The 16236-nt window shown below is 42.8% G+C and overlaps 1 protein-coding gene across 7 annotated transcripts in view; it reads right to left on the reverse strand.

Annotated features, from left to right (window-relative positions):
• The window catches only part of LOC106820288 (ankyrin repeat domain-containing protein SOWAHA-like), a 22546-nt gene extending 9047 nt beyond the window's left edge, over window positions 1-13499 (reverse strand). For all 7 annotated transcript variants that reach the window (XM_014824857.1, XM_014824834.1, XM_014824850.1 and 4 more), the window contains exons 1-8: window positions 12984-13499; window positions 12078-12139; window positions 11200-11337; window positions 9019-9198; window positions 8607-8660; window positions 7733-7861; window positions 7123-7248; window positions 6741-6794 (exon numbers count right to left, since the gene is read on the reverse strand). In XM_014824857.1, coding sequence (XP_014680343.1) covers window positions 6741-6794; window positions 7123-7248; window positions 7733-7861; window positions 8607-8660; window positions 9019-9198; window positions 11200-11337; window positions 12078-12139; window positions 12984-13104 — 864 coding nt within the window. In that variant the 5' untranslated portion in view covers window positions 13105-13499. The remainder of the gene's footprint in view (window positions 1-6740; window positions 6795-7122; window positions 7249-7732; window positions 7862-8606; window positions 8661-9018; window positions 9199-11199; window positions 11338-12077; window positions 12140-12983) is intronic.
• Window positions 13500-16236: the final 2737 nt, after the last annotated feature.

Below are 16236 nucleotides of genomic sequence, written 5' to 3' on the forward strand. Positions count from 1 at the left end.
CCGCTCTGCTCCAATCCACCTCATTTCCATCAGTCACTCTAGCAATACTCCCGACCTAAAACACGTTTACGCAATTTCTCCCAACTACATCAAGTGCTATACGCCGCAAAACAAGTGCGTCGACGCTGCTGTCTAAAGCACTCTAGATACGGGACTATTACTAAGAACAATCCCTATCTAGCTCCACCTGACTACTATCCTCTACTTAAACATACTCTAACATCACATAGGTTACACAAGGCCCTGTTCTTACCTCCTCACAGTTACGAGAGGTCTATCTGATGGAATGCTTATCATATAAAACCTATGGTCCTCATCCGAATATCTTCCCCTCCATACATAACATGGATAATTTTTTTCTGACCAATTATATTGTTACTCTGGGGATATTCGCAGCTGACGTTAGCGATCCCTGTTTCAGACGTGGGCAGTACGGCCTGAAGGAATGACCTGCATAACACAAGCTTACTGAGAAGAAGAGCCGAGTAGAGAGGAGAGGAGAGCAGAGAGAGTAGACAGAGAGGAGAGAGGAGCGGAGCAGAGAGAGGTAGAGGCAGAGAGAGAGAGGATGAGAGAGAGAGACGAGGAGAGAGAGATGGCAGGGAGAGAGAGAGAGAGAGAGAGAGAGAAGAGGAGAGAGAGAGAGAGACGAGAGAAGAGAGAGAGAGATCGAGAGAGATAGCAGAGAGAGGAGAAGAGAGAGAGACGAGCAGACGAGAGAGCAGGAACGAGAGCCGTACGGCGTTCTTAGCGATTGGGAGATAGCGGAGGAAGCAGACACGCGAGAATGAGACTAAGGAGGTAGGCCAAGTCAGAGAAGAGAGAGGAGAGCACGACGCGACCAGACAAGAAATACCAGATAAGAGAGAGCAGAAAGGGAAGTATATGCCACGAGAGAACTAGCAGAGAGATAGCAAAGCTAGAGAGACAAGAGAGACGACGGAGAAAGAGAGACGAGATGATGAGAGAGAGCAGAGAGACGAGTAGCAGAGAGAGCAGGGAGAGAGCATAGAGCAGAGAGAGGATGGAGAGTACAGACGATAGAGAGAGAGAGAGAAGAACGAACGAAGAGAGTGGGAGACACTGAGGAGCGGCATGCAGGCAGGAAAGTTAGGGCTGTAGAGTGGACGCCGAAATATAATTGGGCGTTGAGCGAGGGACGAGGGAGGCAATGGATAAGGACGGGAGGAACAAATAAGTTAGGAGTTTTGCACCCTACATGTGCTATCGGGTGCTCCTCGACGCAAGTTGTATTAATATGTAGTTATTCCTTGTCATCCGTTAATTTCTCGTATGTTATAGGATTTTGTGGCACAGCGCGTGCGCGCGCTATATACTTGTTGTGTAATTCAGCTGGAGGAGCACTCTGAAACGATCATTACAGAAAATTATGGCAATAATTAACTGTGCCTAAAGAGAGTAATGAGCAACATTACAAGACTTTGTTTGGATATAAGAACACATTTCGTGTTTAGTTACCTATAATGTTACTATTAAAAAAGTCTCTAAGTGCGTGTGCGCGGCGGCCTGACAAGACAGATGTGACGTCCAATGACAGTGTTCCGCGTCCACGAGGCGTTGAAATGAAATATGCCGTGGACCCGTGTTTGTTGATGTCTTTGATTCACACGATCAATAAAATGGCCACAAATTTCAAACCTTTGTTTCACAAATAAATTTGCATTTTATTTTTACGATGTACACTTTAATAAAAATTGGTGATCGCCGCGCACCAAACACATTGCGGACCCGCGACAAAAAAACGGCGATGGACAGGACTTTATAGCGGTGGCGCAGTACCATCGCGCTAACCAAGAAGCGGAAACTCGAAGACCCCCAGCCGTGAACAGAAGGTTTTGAACAGCATCGCACACAAACATGCGGCGTGGTGATTGGAACTCACAAAATACAAGATTATGTCAAGATTTTAAAGTAACATCTGAGGTAGCGGTATCATAAATAGGAACTTAGCATTAAAGATATCAAAATGTTACAGAACGGAACATGTGGAAGTGCTCACACGTTTGCCACACGTTTTGGTTACTGTTTCATTTCGTGGTCAAATAGTGAAACAGCTTTGATCAACAACAGTGACACTAGCGTATCAGTAGGCCTAGTCACGAGTCCATAAGGGTTCTACGCGTAGCTATGTCCACACGGCAGGGTACTAGGCCAGTAACGTACCCTGGGCGCTGGTACGGTCGCCGTATAACCGGAACGACCACTGGTCACTTAATGGTTAAGATTAGGTTTCGTGTGTTAGGGCGGGTGCTGTAAGGCGACTCCCGAGAAACTCCGTTAGTGGAGTAGGCGAGGTACGTCCGGCATAAATGACTTAGATAGTACCAGGGACGTTCCGCAGTACACCGCGGCTGGAGCATGACGACCCCTCTTCAGCCAAACAGTACTTATAGGCTCCCCTAGAGCGCTAGTAACTGCTGAGAGGGTCTATGTCCCCCCAGGTACTAGCGGAAACGTCACCCTGGGTACGGTACCAGTAACCGGTATACGCGTCCGGCATGTGACCCTGGGAAGAGAGAGACCCTCTATGAGCCCTAGTACTAGTAGCAAGGGTCCTCCCAACTACGTGCGCGCTACATATTATTAGGCGCTGGCGCCATTCGTAAATTACGTCGGCCCGTTTCAAATCGTTAGAACGCCCCGTTTAATTAGCTCGTCCGCCCGATTCAAATTCCACGACCACAATAAAAAAGTTTCAGCACGAGCTTGCATGGAACAGAGATGTCGCAGTGCAAGAATTCCCATCCGCGAGGACACCTTCTCGGAAGTGCTCGTGTATATTTTATCAAAGTATCCGAACGCAGCACTGCAGACTCAAGCACACAATACACAACAGTTAGCCTGTCCGCGAACCCCAACACTAACCTGTACAAACGCCGACTGCGGCTATCTATATATACAAGAACGCCGCCCCCAAATACCGTCCTATGGTGTGGTGGCAGATTTTACGCATTAATTAGTGGTACGGTAAAAAAACACGCCCCCCGGACCCCCCTAGATACCCCTTCCTTCCCCCCTTTAGCCCCCCCCCCCACCTCCCCTCCCCCCTGTTTCAATTTCATCCTGGGGAGAACCCTGAGTAGTAGCTATTCTCAACACGAACCTTTCTCCGCTATCCTGGAACTTACTATGTATCACAATACTCTGTATTAAAGTAATATAACGTGTTACAAAAATTCGAAGTGACGGGCGGCGGATATGTTGAGCGCCATTTTTGTTGACCTGTGACGTACGCATTCCCAATGCACATAGCGTTCGGTGGTGCCCGAGGCACAGCCGAGGTGGGCCGAACGCTATGGCCATACGCAATGCTATCATCAGTGATTTTGTAAACATGGACGCTCGTGATAAGGAACTTTTTGTCAGGGCTGTCCTCGAGCGTCTGTGATTAGTACGTGTGTTTTACTCTATTTCCATGTTTAGTCTGTGGCCGTGGTTACACCGCTGACACCTCCATTTCATCTGGCGTCCAAAACATACGGGCTGCACAAATGTTTACGTCATTGCTTGACTCCTGGATGACATTTACGGCACGTAAATGATACGTTGATACATATCAACAACTGATTTCAAGTCTTGCTTGTAATGTAACCAGCAGTGACATTGGACAAACTAATACGCATTTGGCTATAAGGTAATGTACTTATTAACTACACAAGGTGCTAGTTACTCTAGCATTCGTCAACATTGCATAATCGATGGGCCTATTATTCCTTTAATACAGAGTATTGTGATACATAGTAAGTCCCAAGATAGTGGAGAAAGGTTCGTGTTTAGAATAAACCCAGTTTGGAAGTTGTAGTCTCGAAAAACGCACCATAAAACTGAATCACTCAGGGGCTCCTCCAAAGAAAAGAATAGGCTCGCGTTGTGACCCTACTCTTGTTGGGTTACATTATTGTATCTAGGACACTCCAACTTCCAAAAAACCACAGGCACTTGGAGCGTTTCAATAAAATATAATGCTAAATAAATACGAAATCTATTTACTACCAAAGTCTTAATGTTTCTCTACATTCTTTCACCTATTATTGCCGACAATTTCCTGTAAATGCCGTCCAAATGCTCATCTGCAACAAACGCTGGCTGCCGCTGCACACTGACAGTGACACAAATATAGAGTAATATATAAATTATATATATTACAGGGTGCGAAATTAACGGGAGTCCGGAGTCAAATACTTCCTGATTTACTGTCGGACTCCGCTACGCGGCAGCACCAGATTGTTACTATGGGATGCTGGGGGCTGTTGGGGATATTAGGTATCGAATTATATGCAGTGTGTATTGTGTTTCCAGCGTGCTACACAGAGTAAAATCCATTCATACATCCATCAACCTCTCCGAAATGCTAGTAAACTAAACGTTATTCTGACTTTTCACAGTGTCACTCACTTAACTAATAATTGCTTTAGGTAGCCACTTAAATTATCTGTTACAAAGTGAGATTTATTCAAACATCATTTATACAGGTAACTTTCATTCACACGTCACTCACACATGGTCCCATTCAATTATATCTAATTCTAGTCTATCCCTCATTCATTCGTGTATATATTGTAGACAGCTTTAACCAATCTTTATACATTAACCAATCTTCCATTGCCATTCATTCACACATAATTTTTGTGTGTAATTCCTCTTCACAGAGTACCGTTGATTCTCATGATATTCCCATGCACTGAGCACCATATTAACTCAGCCATTATTCGCTTTGAGTGCCAATATTTCTAACAGAGTATGATGCACTCACACACATCTCTCATTTAGAGTAATAGTGATTCACTTATCATTTTCTCATTTAGATGCTATTAAATTATGTAAGTAGTTTCAGCATGATGGTACAATTAACCTCTCCAGCTTGTATTATATCAGAGATTAACTGCAAACTGTGGTTCCTACAGGAAAACTATAAAGCATTGGTTACTGCACTAGACCACAATGACTGGACCATGCATTGCATGCAAATAAAGGTGTGGTAACTGCTGCTCTAAAAAATACTGGTCCTTCGCATCTCATTCTCTCAGTGGTATTTATGTACCAGAGTTCATACAATCATGCAATTTATTATTGCATATATTGCATATATAGCATATATTGCATATATTGCAATTAAATATGCAATTTATTATTAATACCAATTGGAATACCAAACTTGTTTATACATAATTATGTAATATTTTAGTTCATAATTGGTAATAATTTACGATTTTGTCCTGATATTATTGTGCAATTTAAAAATATCAGCTTACACACATGTTTGCCTCATATATCATTATGATTTACAAATATTGTATCAAAACATATTCTTGCCTGCAGAAAATAAAAATGATAAAGATTATGCACCATGCTCACAAATCAAAACTGCCACAAAAAACGCTCAGCAAACAAATGAAACAAATGCATAGGCATTATAAGCTCTGAATATAATACACAAAGCTTTTTGGAGTTAGTAGCAACAACACCGGCGTAAAACATTAAGAGAACATCTCCATTCAGACCATCTCACCTAACTCTGAATACACACGGTAACTACTGCCATAGTCGATAGCTACGTTAACATGAATATTAGAGGGCACTAAAGGGACTTAGCTTTATATAGAAAAGCATGAGTAGCATGTTAATGTGGATCCCACTGCGCACAGGAGATAAATCACACACATCCACCTCAGCATTCAATACTACTAAAAATATATGCTATGTAATACTGAACACGTACAATTCCCAATTCATGAAAACGGATCTATTGTAAAAGCTCCTATCTATTGGTGTGATTGTGGCCTGACCACTGTACAATATTGTACATCACGCTCCACACCGGTACACTGGACGCCGGCATTAGGGGCTTACGTCAGTCAGTACGTACCACAAGGGCGCAATCTACAGCGAGCAAGCTATCAAACTGTTATGACTTATACATTTACAACTGCTGGTTTTGATCTGCTTGCACGCAGTCTAAACGACCTGTCAATGGTGACAGCTGTTGCCTGAATCATACTATGATTAGTAGCAAACAAATGATGAAGAAAATCGACAATCGGATCGTAATAAATTTGTTTTCGATCAGGTCATAAATGGAGAAATTCTCAACCGGTAAGCAAACTACTGCTGTCGTAGAATATCAATTGGGTAAACAAAACAATGTGGTTAGAGTAATTTGTTAATTAATAAAAAGTATACAACAATCTCGGACAACCCATGATGTACTCACCGGTAACGTGCACGTATACACACTCTTCTGTTCAGTGCAAGCAAAAGAAAATACACGCACTTTAAACATTAACTCAACCTCGTTAAGAAGATATCATGCTCCCAGAAGAAGTGACATCAAAATTGATATAGAGAATGCATCCACTCTCCTACACCTGGATAGTTACATATGCCTATTGCATAAAGATACTATTTATTAAGAATGTACTGCTATTACTAACATTGACAATATTTTTAGTCGTACACACCACTATTAGCAGTACATCTGACGATACTGATAAAACAGTCATACAGACCTAACTATACACAAACAATCTGTTACAAACATGAATGAACTCACATCACATATTTGCTAAATCCCATATTAAAGACATATATACAACATGCACATATTTATTTATTTATCTAATCTTTTTTGACTGCTTGACTCTACAGAGTCAGATCATGCACGAAACATTACACAGGCTGAACAATAACTGTAAACATTATTATAAAATAAAGACACTCACGGTCACGTTGACGTATCCTTCCGATCCCTCAGCATCTTCTTCCTCTGCTTCCGGCTGAAACAGTATGATGATAGAAATGTACAATAATTGTTATGCGCAATAACTGTGCAAGAATGCTTACGTGCAATAGCACATTATACAAAGGTACGAGAATATTAACGGAGTCTCGGGGCATACAAAGATGCCTTGTAGTTGGATCACAAATTCTTTACAGAGACAGCAAACGAACATTTTGTAGCTGGGTACCCAAGATACCGCATAATATAATACAGACATAATTTTCATCACTTGGGTATTACGTCGACTATTAGATGTCACTTCAAACAGAAACGCCGAGAGAAAAAACTTTCAAGGCATGGTTTTTGATTCTACATTATAATACCTTGGTTTTAGTTTCGCGTTTCTGTACTGGCACCTCCGGCTGAGCCTTTTCAATTTTATTGAGATGGTGTGCTCGGTCTTTTACCGAAGGAGAGCCCCTACTGCTGTCACTGTCTGTCATGGCGACCTAGAAAATTGTGAAACAGTGCAACCCCATTATAATGCGATAATTTGAGTCCAGAAAATTCAATCATGTAAAATCCAGTGTAAAGTTATAGCGGGGTCATTATAAATTTAGTATTGTGTATTTATGTTAGTATTATACTAAGCTATTTGTGAAAAAAAAATTTTCTGACCAAGGCACATTCAGAATACATTCACAAGTCATTGCGCAAGACCGTAGAGCACGATTTTACTACACAAACGACCGAACCTCTCACATGCCACAGAATAAGCTTGAGAAATACCATCTGGATCCTTAACCACGCCCTTACCAGAAATCGCTCCCGGATTCAAACATCCAAGAACCATTTCGCATCACGAAAAACACATTGCCGTTAGAAATCGCTCTCTCCCGCCCAGCATCCGTTAGTTCGGCGATATCGCGACCTACCCTGGTGAGACTCCGATATCGCGACCTACCCTGGTGAGACTCCGATATCGCGACCTACCCTGGTGAAACTCTCGTGCATGGGAGGCTGGGAACTTTCCCGTGACGTAGACGACGTGGTGCTAGCCAAACTCATCGTGTCCACGGACTTAGCATCCTCCTCGCTCCTCGATGGCTCAGCCTCCTCTGCCTGCAGGAGAAACAATGATGCACGCGAGGCTTGAAGCTAACGCTCGCCTGAGGCTAGTATTGTAAGGGCCAGTAGGCAGGGTTTGAAACCTATGCTCGCCTGAGGCTAGTATAAATCTGTAAGGGCCAGTAGCCAGGGTTTGAAACCAATGCTCGCCTGAGGCTAATATAAATCCGTAAGGGCCAGTAGCAAGGGTTTGAAACCAATGCTCGCCTGAGGCTAATATAAATCCGTAAGGGCCAGTAGCAAGGGTTTGAAACCAATGCTCGTCTGAGGCTAGTATGAATCTGTAAGGACCAGTAGCATGTCTTAGTTGACCAACCCTGATGGCGAGTGCCGGTGATACTCAAATCCTGTAACTACTTTTTGTGTGACTGATCCCATCTGATTTAAGTATTAAATTTGTACGTGCAAACGTGAATTTTATCACTCAATTAGCAAACGAAAAACTACGCACATCTGTCTTCGTTTAGATTTCGAGTACAGACATGCTATAACGACTTGATCATGACACGGTACACGAGTATAGTATACAAACAATAGAAAATGACATAATTCCTTGTAGCATGCGAAAACATGCCCATAATATATATAATTTTATATATATATATACATATCACGGGTTAATAATGACAAAATTTGTCATTATATAATCTACATACCAGCCTATCAATATTTCTGCCAGCAATACATTTATCTTTACTTTGAGTCAATTCTTCAGACATGTCATGAGAGATTCGCTTACCTCCCCCGACTCCTTCATATGCCTCTTTGGTGTGGCTTCTTCTACAAAATCCAGCTAAAATGCAAACAGAGATACAATCGATACCTAATCACAAGCATCCTAATCCTAAAGCCCGGCGCACACGTGAATTATTTTACTCAAGTAAAATTCCGCATGCATCAAATTACTCAACGAAAATCCGCCGCACACGTGAGTAAAATGACTCATGCGTCATTTTACTTGAGTAAAATAACTCGCGTGTGCGTCGGGCTTAAGCAACACTAACCACGCCCAAGTCTACCCACACTACACAACCGTTCACGACACACAACTGCAACCCTGAACTACTCAGCTGAAAACAAATACATCAACCGCCCCTCGTAAACACCACCACTATTTACACCGTTGCCGCGGCGACGAGCCGTGCACGAACCTTGGTTGGGTTGAGCTCTGGAGGAGACGCGTACACGGGCGGCGCCCTGTATCCGGGAGTCTCCCTCTCCTCGGGTGTGTAGACCGGGGGAGGCACGTAGGGAGGGAGCGCGTGCTCCTCTCTCTCGCTGGCCTCCTCTCTCACGCAGACCTCCTCCTCCTTCGGAGCCGCGGCTGTCGTCTGGGGAGGATGACGTACGAGTAAGCGTGCGAGAGTCTGCACGCGCTCTAGGTTGATGGCGTACACGTCCCGAGCGAAGCAGCCTCCCATGCCGCAAGCTCATGCCATCACCGTGTGCCATCGCGCACGTGTGCACCGGTGTTGTCACGTCGGGAACGTTCGAATACATTAGCGAGTGAACGAAGCGTGGAGGGGTCGCCACAGCGGGGAACAGAGTGAGAGTGAGGTTAAACATCACGGAAAAGTCTGATGTGCGTGTCTGAAGTGTCCGTTTAAACAAGAAGGGTTGATGCGCAGAACAAAAGCAGGTAAAGAATTTCCTCACAGATATTGTTGTGATTTATGTTTGGCACGATGGTGATTAAAGGTATAATAGGTCCATTGATTATGCAATGTTGACGAATGCTAGAGTAACTGGCACCTTGTGTAGTTAATAAGTACATTACCTTATAGCCAAACGCGTATTAGTTTGTCCAATATCACTGCTGGTTACTAAGAAATGTCTAATTGAAATCCGCAGTCCAAAAATCAGTTGTTTACAGTTTCAAACCGCTGCCGGCGAAGCGGGTGTGATACAGATATATAGTGCACCGGACATTTTCGCACACATGCTCGGCCGTACGCAATGCTATCATCAGTGATTTCGTAAACATGGACGCTCGTGATAAGGAACTTTTTGTCAGGGCTGTCCACGTGCGTCCGTGATTAGTACGTGTGTTTTACTCTATTTCCATGTTTAGTCAGTGGCCGTGGTTACACCGCTGACACCTCCGTTTCATCTGGCGTCCAAAACATACGGGCCGCATAAATGTTTACGTCATCGCTTGACTCCTGGATGACATTTACGGCACGTAAATGATACATTGATACATATCAACAACCAATTTCAAGTCTTGTTTGTAATGTAACCAGCAGTGATATTGGACAAACTAACACACGTTTGGCTATAAGGTAATGTACTTATTAAACTAAACAAGGTGCCAGTTACTCTAGCATTCATCAACATTGCATAATCAATGGACCTATTATTCCTTTACGAGTTGCTGGGAGCGATGTAGCAGATGTGCTGATGTGGTATCGCGGCATCTAAAACATGGCATTCTGGCGCATCAATATACATGCACTCAGCAACTGTACCTATTTTGAATGGCTCCCCATCACTGTAACTATAAATATTCATGAATGCATCACAAGTGTAACACATGTGTAGTTGTCGCCTCAGCTGTGGCTCAACAAGATCCTATTATATTAACAAACACCAGACATTGCCTCACATCATCTTGCACCAGATACCAGCAAGTAGTGCTAGGTATATTTATCTACCCATAGAGTAATTACCCTTCCAGCTACCCACTAGATGTGTAGTATAGATCTGGTTAACCACCATAGCCATACCACTGAGGCTTCCCACATAGTGTGGTGGCACTCTGATAATATATCCTATATGCAGGGCATGAAATTAGCACCAACCCACCGGCATGTGCCAGCAAATTATTTCGAGGGCCAGTAACATTGGCAAAACACCGGCCCTCCGAGTCGGTGGTTTCAGCCATGTTAGCGAGTACCTAGATTTTTATTTATAGCATTAATGAGCAAATAGCCTATATTACTGTTTTACCTGAAGGATATCACGCCATAATTTATCAACATTTTACAAATTTTAAATCGACAATGCAAGCGTGAAACATGACCATTGACAAAAACAATTCGGACATCATTCCCGATCTGCATTATAGTCTGTGCAACAGCTACTACACGATGCCGCACATTACAACAACTTTCGGACAAGCAAGTCAGTGAAACAGTCTTATCTTTATTTTTGAAAAAAATAAATTGTGAGTGCTGGTAAAAAACTGCTGTTGCCCTCTGGAAAAGCTCTCAAAATCAGAATTTCATGCCCCGTGCACGTATCATTTTCAAAGGGAAAAATCCATCGAAATGGAACCATATATGCCAGATATACATTCTCTTGTCGGACGGATACTAAACGGAGTTCCTCACCCGTGATTGGTTGGCGTCGGTGCGTACCAATGCTGCGAGTACAGCTGATTCGAGACTCGAGCCGGTATCGTCGCAAGCCGGCCGTGGCGTGGAGGGGACGCGATATTGCTTCTTGAGAACCATGATCTTCTCTCCATCCTGCATACGTAACAAGCACGCTGTATAAATAGTGCCTGTCCTCGAATAATATCTATGTAAAACTTACAATCATGTTCTATGGCTTTACGCATTGGTTTATGTATTTGCAATTCCTATTTCCTATTTCTTATTTACAGTTCCAATATATATATACAGGGTTCTCCCTACGTTGCGCAAACGGGGCGCGCGCGCCCCGTTTGGGAAAACTCCCCCCTGTTTGAATTTCATCCTGGGGAGAACCCTGATATATATATATATATATAAATATTTCAAGGGTAAAAATATATTGTAATTGTGTCATGACCGTTAGTAGACCGAATAACTCGAATATTGCGAATAAATAGCGAGTCTATCAGCCCTCCTGCAGCGCCACAGATACAAGCGAGAACCAGGCTATTGTAAGACTCGCTCTGATTGGTCTGATTGTTTGTAAATGGCGAATGTAATTTACTAAAGTGAAATAAAGCGGGGCCTGAAAAACAATCTTTTAAGAAGTGAATAACGATTGAAGTGAATGCATACACATATCAGTAGCAAGGTAAAGCCATGTAGAAGGGAACAGTAGGGTTTTTTTCACGCCAATAGCGGCGTACGGGCCGCATTAGCAGCGCATGCATTTTGCATGCGATCTCACGAAATTTCAATGAAACCCGTTCTGTCCCAATAACCCTCACCAAAATATAAAAAAGGTTATATGGGACAGAATTATTCGGTCTAGACCGTTAGTTACTATAACTTACTTGGTTCTGTTTCACGGTTGCTATAGTATTGACAAAGTCCTTGAAAGCTTCCCTTGCAGTAGCTATAGCACCAGAAAAAATATAATTGACATCGAAATATTAGGACATATGCGATGAAAAATGTATTTTTTTCTTCTTCTGGTACCTAGTTCACACGGAGTTCCGTATAAGGGCGTCAGTCCACCCTCTGCATAGAAGTGGTGTAAAATAAACTAAACTCTACAACATGAGTTCAACATTGTAGTTAACATGCGTCTAAACAGAGGGAATTGCTCCGACCTGTGATTGGAGGATGAAAATAGACCCGCCCACTTTTCCATTTTTGGAGGATAAAAATAGACCCTGCCCACTTTTCCATTTTTGGAGGATAAAAATAGAATTTGTGACGTTTCGTTTCACCGGTCATAGCCGTGCGTGCATATTTGCTAATTAATTAGACTAATCACGCTTCAACAAACTCAAAATTCACAGAGATTAAGACTAAGACATGTGTCTATAATAGCTAGAATTTATAGAAATGTAACTCAAATCGTTCGCTCCATATGATAGTTAGTACACGTTCCTACCGGTCATAGCATAGCGTATGCGGCGGGAGTGGGCGGGGTCTATTTTTATCCTCCAATCACAGGTCGGAGCAATTCCTGTTTAGACGCATGTTTGTGGTTATGTATTGTGGTTGAGGGAAAGGGTTCTGGTTAAAGATATGTGTAGGAATTATAGTTAAAGTTCTGGCAGATTTTAGTTTGTGTTACTGTTAGTGTTGCCAACTGTGCAGCACCGTAGAGTCTGTTGCGAGTCTGATTTAGTTATAATATTCAGTAACAAACACTAGAATTTATTATCACATTAAAAATTCCTGCATTTCACAATAACGCTTTGATTTTAAGCAAGGTTTCGCTACTTAACCTTTTGTTTCGGGGTTGTTTAAATACTTCTTGAAATGTGTAACGAGTTCGTGGTTCTTTGCCCGGCCTCCCCTTTCCATCAGGAAGTCCCTGATATCATCCTGGGTAAATCCGACGTCCATCTTTACAATTTTGAGGCTAGCCTATTGTACGACTAGCCACAAGTTGCCTTCTCGCGACGAGAAACAGTCGTGGAGCCTGGTCTGGCTATTGTACGACGTTTATCTACAAATTACATGCCATGGCATGGGCCCGTGCACGACACGGGAAGTCCGAGAACGCGCCCACACGTCAGATCAGTGTTGTTGTTCGTAATATCTATACTTAAAATTAAATGCCGAAACGCATTTGAATACACGATGTACTACTCAAGGAAACGCATGAAGCGGAAATTCAAATTGAGATCAAATCTGATCACAGAATCAGAGCATATACCAGAGCTCTGACAGAACTCAGAAAAGATTACAGAAAATCGGAAACGCAAGACTGCTCACGTCCTAACGACAGCCGTTGCGCCATCTATCGTGAAGCATTTCCAATTTTCCATCTAAGCGATTGACTTTTTACATACGACCCAGCGGACGGTTTAAGAAAATCACCGCGTATGTGCTTTTTTAACCGTTGCAATATACATATATCTTATATGAAATAACACTAAAATGCAGATTGTTATCTTTTTTTGTATTATTGCAGAAAATAGTTTAAGTCCTAAACTCTGAAATTGCGTGTTGCGGAGTGCACATTGCTGTGTTCCGTGTGGCGGATTTGCGCATATCGCGTTTGGAGTGCGACAACACATTGTAGCCTGTGCATAATTTATTATAGTGAGCGTATTGGACGTGTAATATATCCTTCTTCGTGTCATATTGAGTTACACACCTATCGCGAAAGCTGGGGTCGCTCGTGTTTCCAATGAGCGTCATTACATTAGGGAAAGTCGTTTACCACGTCGTTGCGACATATTTCATTGTGTATAATGTGCGCGCATTGACAGTATCTGCCATAATAATTATTATATTTGTGTGAAAAATACACAAAAAGTAGAAAGCACGTAAAAACTAATTCAAAAATTAAAACTGATGGTAGAGGAGGAAAAGGAGGAGAAAGAAGAAGGAAGGGGGGGAGGTGAAAGCGAGAGGTAAATGAGGTGAAGAGAAGCGGGTAAAATTACGTCGTAAAGATGATGAAAAATGATGGATGTATATATAAGGATATGGATAGGGGGGGGGGATATATGGAGAGCATTACAGATATCTGTCAACTCTTTCTAATTTCCGTGCAATATCTCTGTTGCTTGCACTCTCCGGCGTTTTTGTTTTTATTCGTTTTTATTATATTTTTTACGAAAATATTGCTAAATTTTTGCCGAGTGTTCGCGCTATCCCGGGCTTGATACGCGCTATCCGGACTAAGTTAGAAAACGAATGCGCGAGTACAGATTCAGGCGTGGAGTACGAACTGATGAAAACTGCATAATATAGCTTGCCGAGTGAGAGAGAAAGAGAGAGAAGGATGGGAGACTAAGAAAAGGCGACAGGAAAGGTAGGTATGTGGGCGCTGGCAGAAGAAGCAGACTGAGCGCGATGGACTAGGGAGGCAAGGGTGTGGACGGTAGGAGCTAAAGTAGGAGTTTTGCTTCCTCCAGGCTGGGGCGCTCTCCTAATTATAAGCGCAGGCCCACGAATTCAAATTTATTAGAAAATCTATGCTGAGATACCCCATAGCCATATTAAATGCATATATTTATTGCAAAATATAGCTCCTCTATTGAGATATTGCGCATGCGCTGACACACGAACGTAGCCAGATTGTGTACTGATTGGTATATGCAGCGGGGACCTTACATGCAAAGTCTTCTTCCTCTCAGTTACGAAAGGTCTACTGATGGAATGTTATGGATTTGTAACGTTGAATTAAGAGTTCAATGTATACATGATGATATAGAAATCCAAAGTTGTGTGGTAACCGGAATAAACTTTAATAACTGCTCGCACACAGTGTGTCCATCTTGCACAAAGACAACGCAACGTGCACATGCACGCGCGTGTGTGCGCTCTCTCCAAAAATCCCGCCATAATCCCACATGTCTACACCCGCTCTGCTCACCACCCATTTCACAGTCACTCTAGAAACTCCCGACCTAAAACACGTTTACAATTCTCCTAATACATCAATGTATAGCCGCAACAAGATGCGCGACGCTGTGTCTAGACTCTAGATAGACTATTACTAAAACAACCCCTAGTCTAGCTCCACTGACTATACTCTATTTAAACATATCTACATCACATATGTTACACAAGGTGTTCTTCCTCTCAGTTACGAGAGGTCTACTGATGGAATGTTATCATATAAAACTATGCTATAATATCTCCCCTCCATATTAAATGGATAATTTTCGCCAATTATTATTGTTCTCGGGGATATTGCGCATGTACGAGCACCGTTTCAGACGTGCAGTACGGACTGAAGAAGACTGGCTAACTATACGCTTGCGAGAGAGAGAAGAGAGAGAGAGAGATGAGAGAGCGAGAGAAAAGAATAGAGAAAGAGAGAGAGACGAGAGAGAGAGTGAGACAGAAGGAGAGATGAGCGAGAGAGAGGTGACGGAGATGAGGAAAGCCGCGCACTAGAAACAGTTAGCTGAGGGACGGTTAACATAATAATGGAGGATGTGAGCGACAGGACGAATGCGAAGCGACGGGGGAAAAAAGTAGGAGTTTTTGCACCCTACAGGCTATCGGGCGCCTGTCCTAATTATTATAAGCTTATTCTCTGTCATACTTTAATGTCCTCTGTTATTAAGATGTTTGCACAGCGGCGTCGCGCGCGGTATACTTGTGTGACTTAATTGCAGCTGGAGGTAGCATCTGAACGGCATTTACAGAAAATTATGGCAATAATTAATTGCCTAAAGAGCAGTACGAGAACATTAAGACTATTATTTGGTTGTAACTACATTTCGTGTTTATTTACCATAATTTTACTATTAAAGTTTCAAGTTGGCCTGTGGCTGCGGCGCGAGCCTGGTAGGACAATGTGACGTCATGAGCGAGTGTCGCTCCACAGGCGTATACTAAATATCCGTGGCCCTTGCATGGTTTTGATACGCTCTTAGTAACTGATAGCCCCGCGTACAGTTTGCGCAGGATATGTGGCGGAGGAGAGGCTATAGCTACTAGAGCTCAGGTTGTGATGTACTTTGATTCCAGCGATGCATCCATAAAAAGCCACAAATTTCAAACACTTTTGTT

This window comes from Priapulus caudatus, unplaced genomic scaffold (genome assembly GCF_000485595.1).
Source record: "Priapulus caudatus unplaced genomic scaffold, Priapulus_caudatus-5.0.1 Scaffold41, whole genome shotgun sequence".
Taxonomy (NCBI): Eukaryota; Metazoa; Priapulida; class Priapulimorpha; order Priapulimorphida; family Priapulidae; genus Priapulus; species Priapulus caudatus.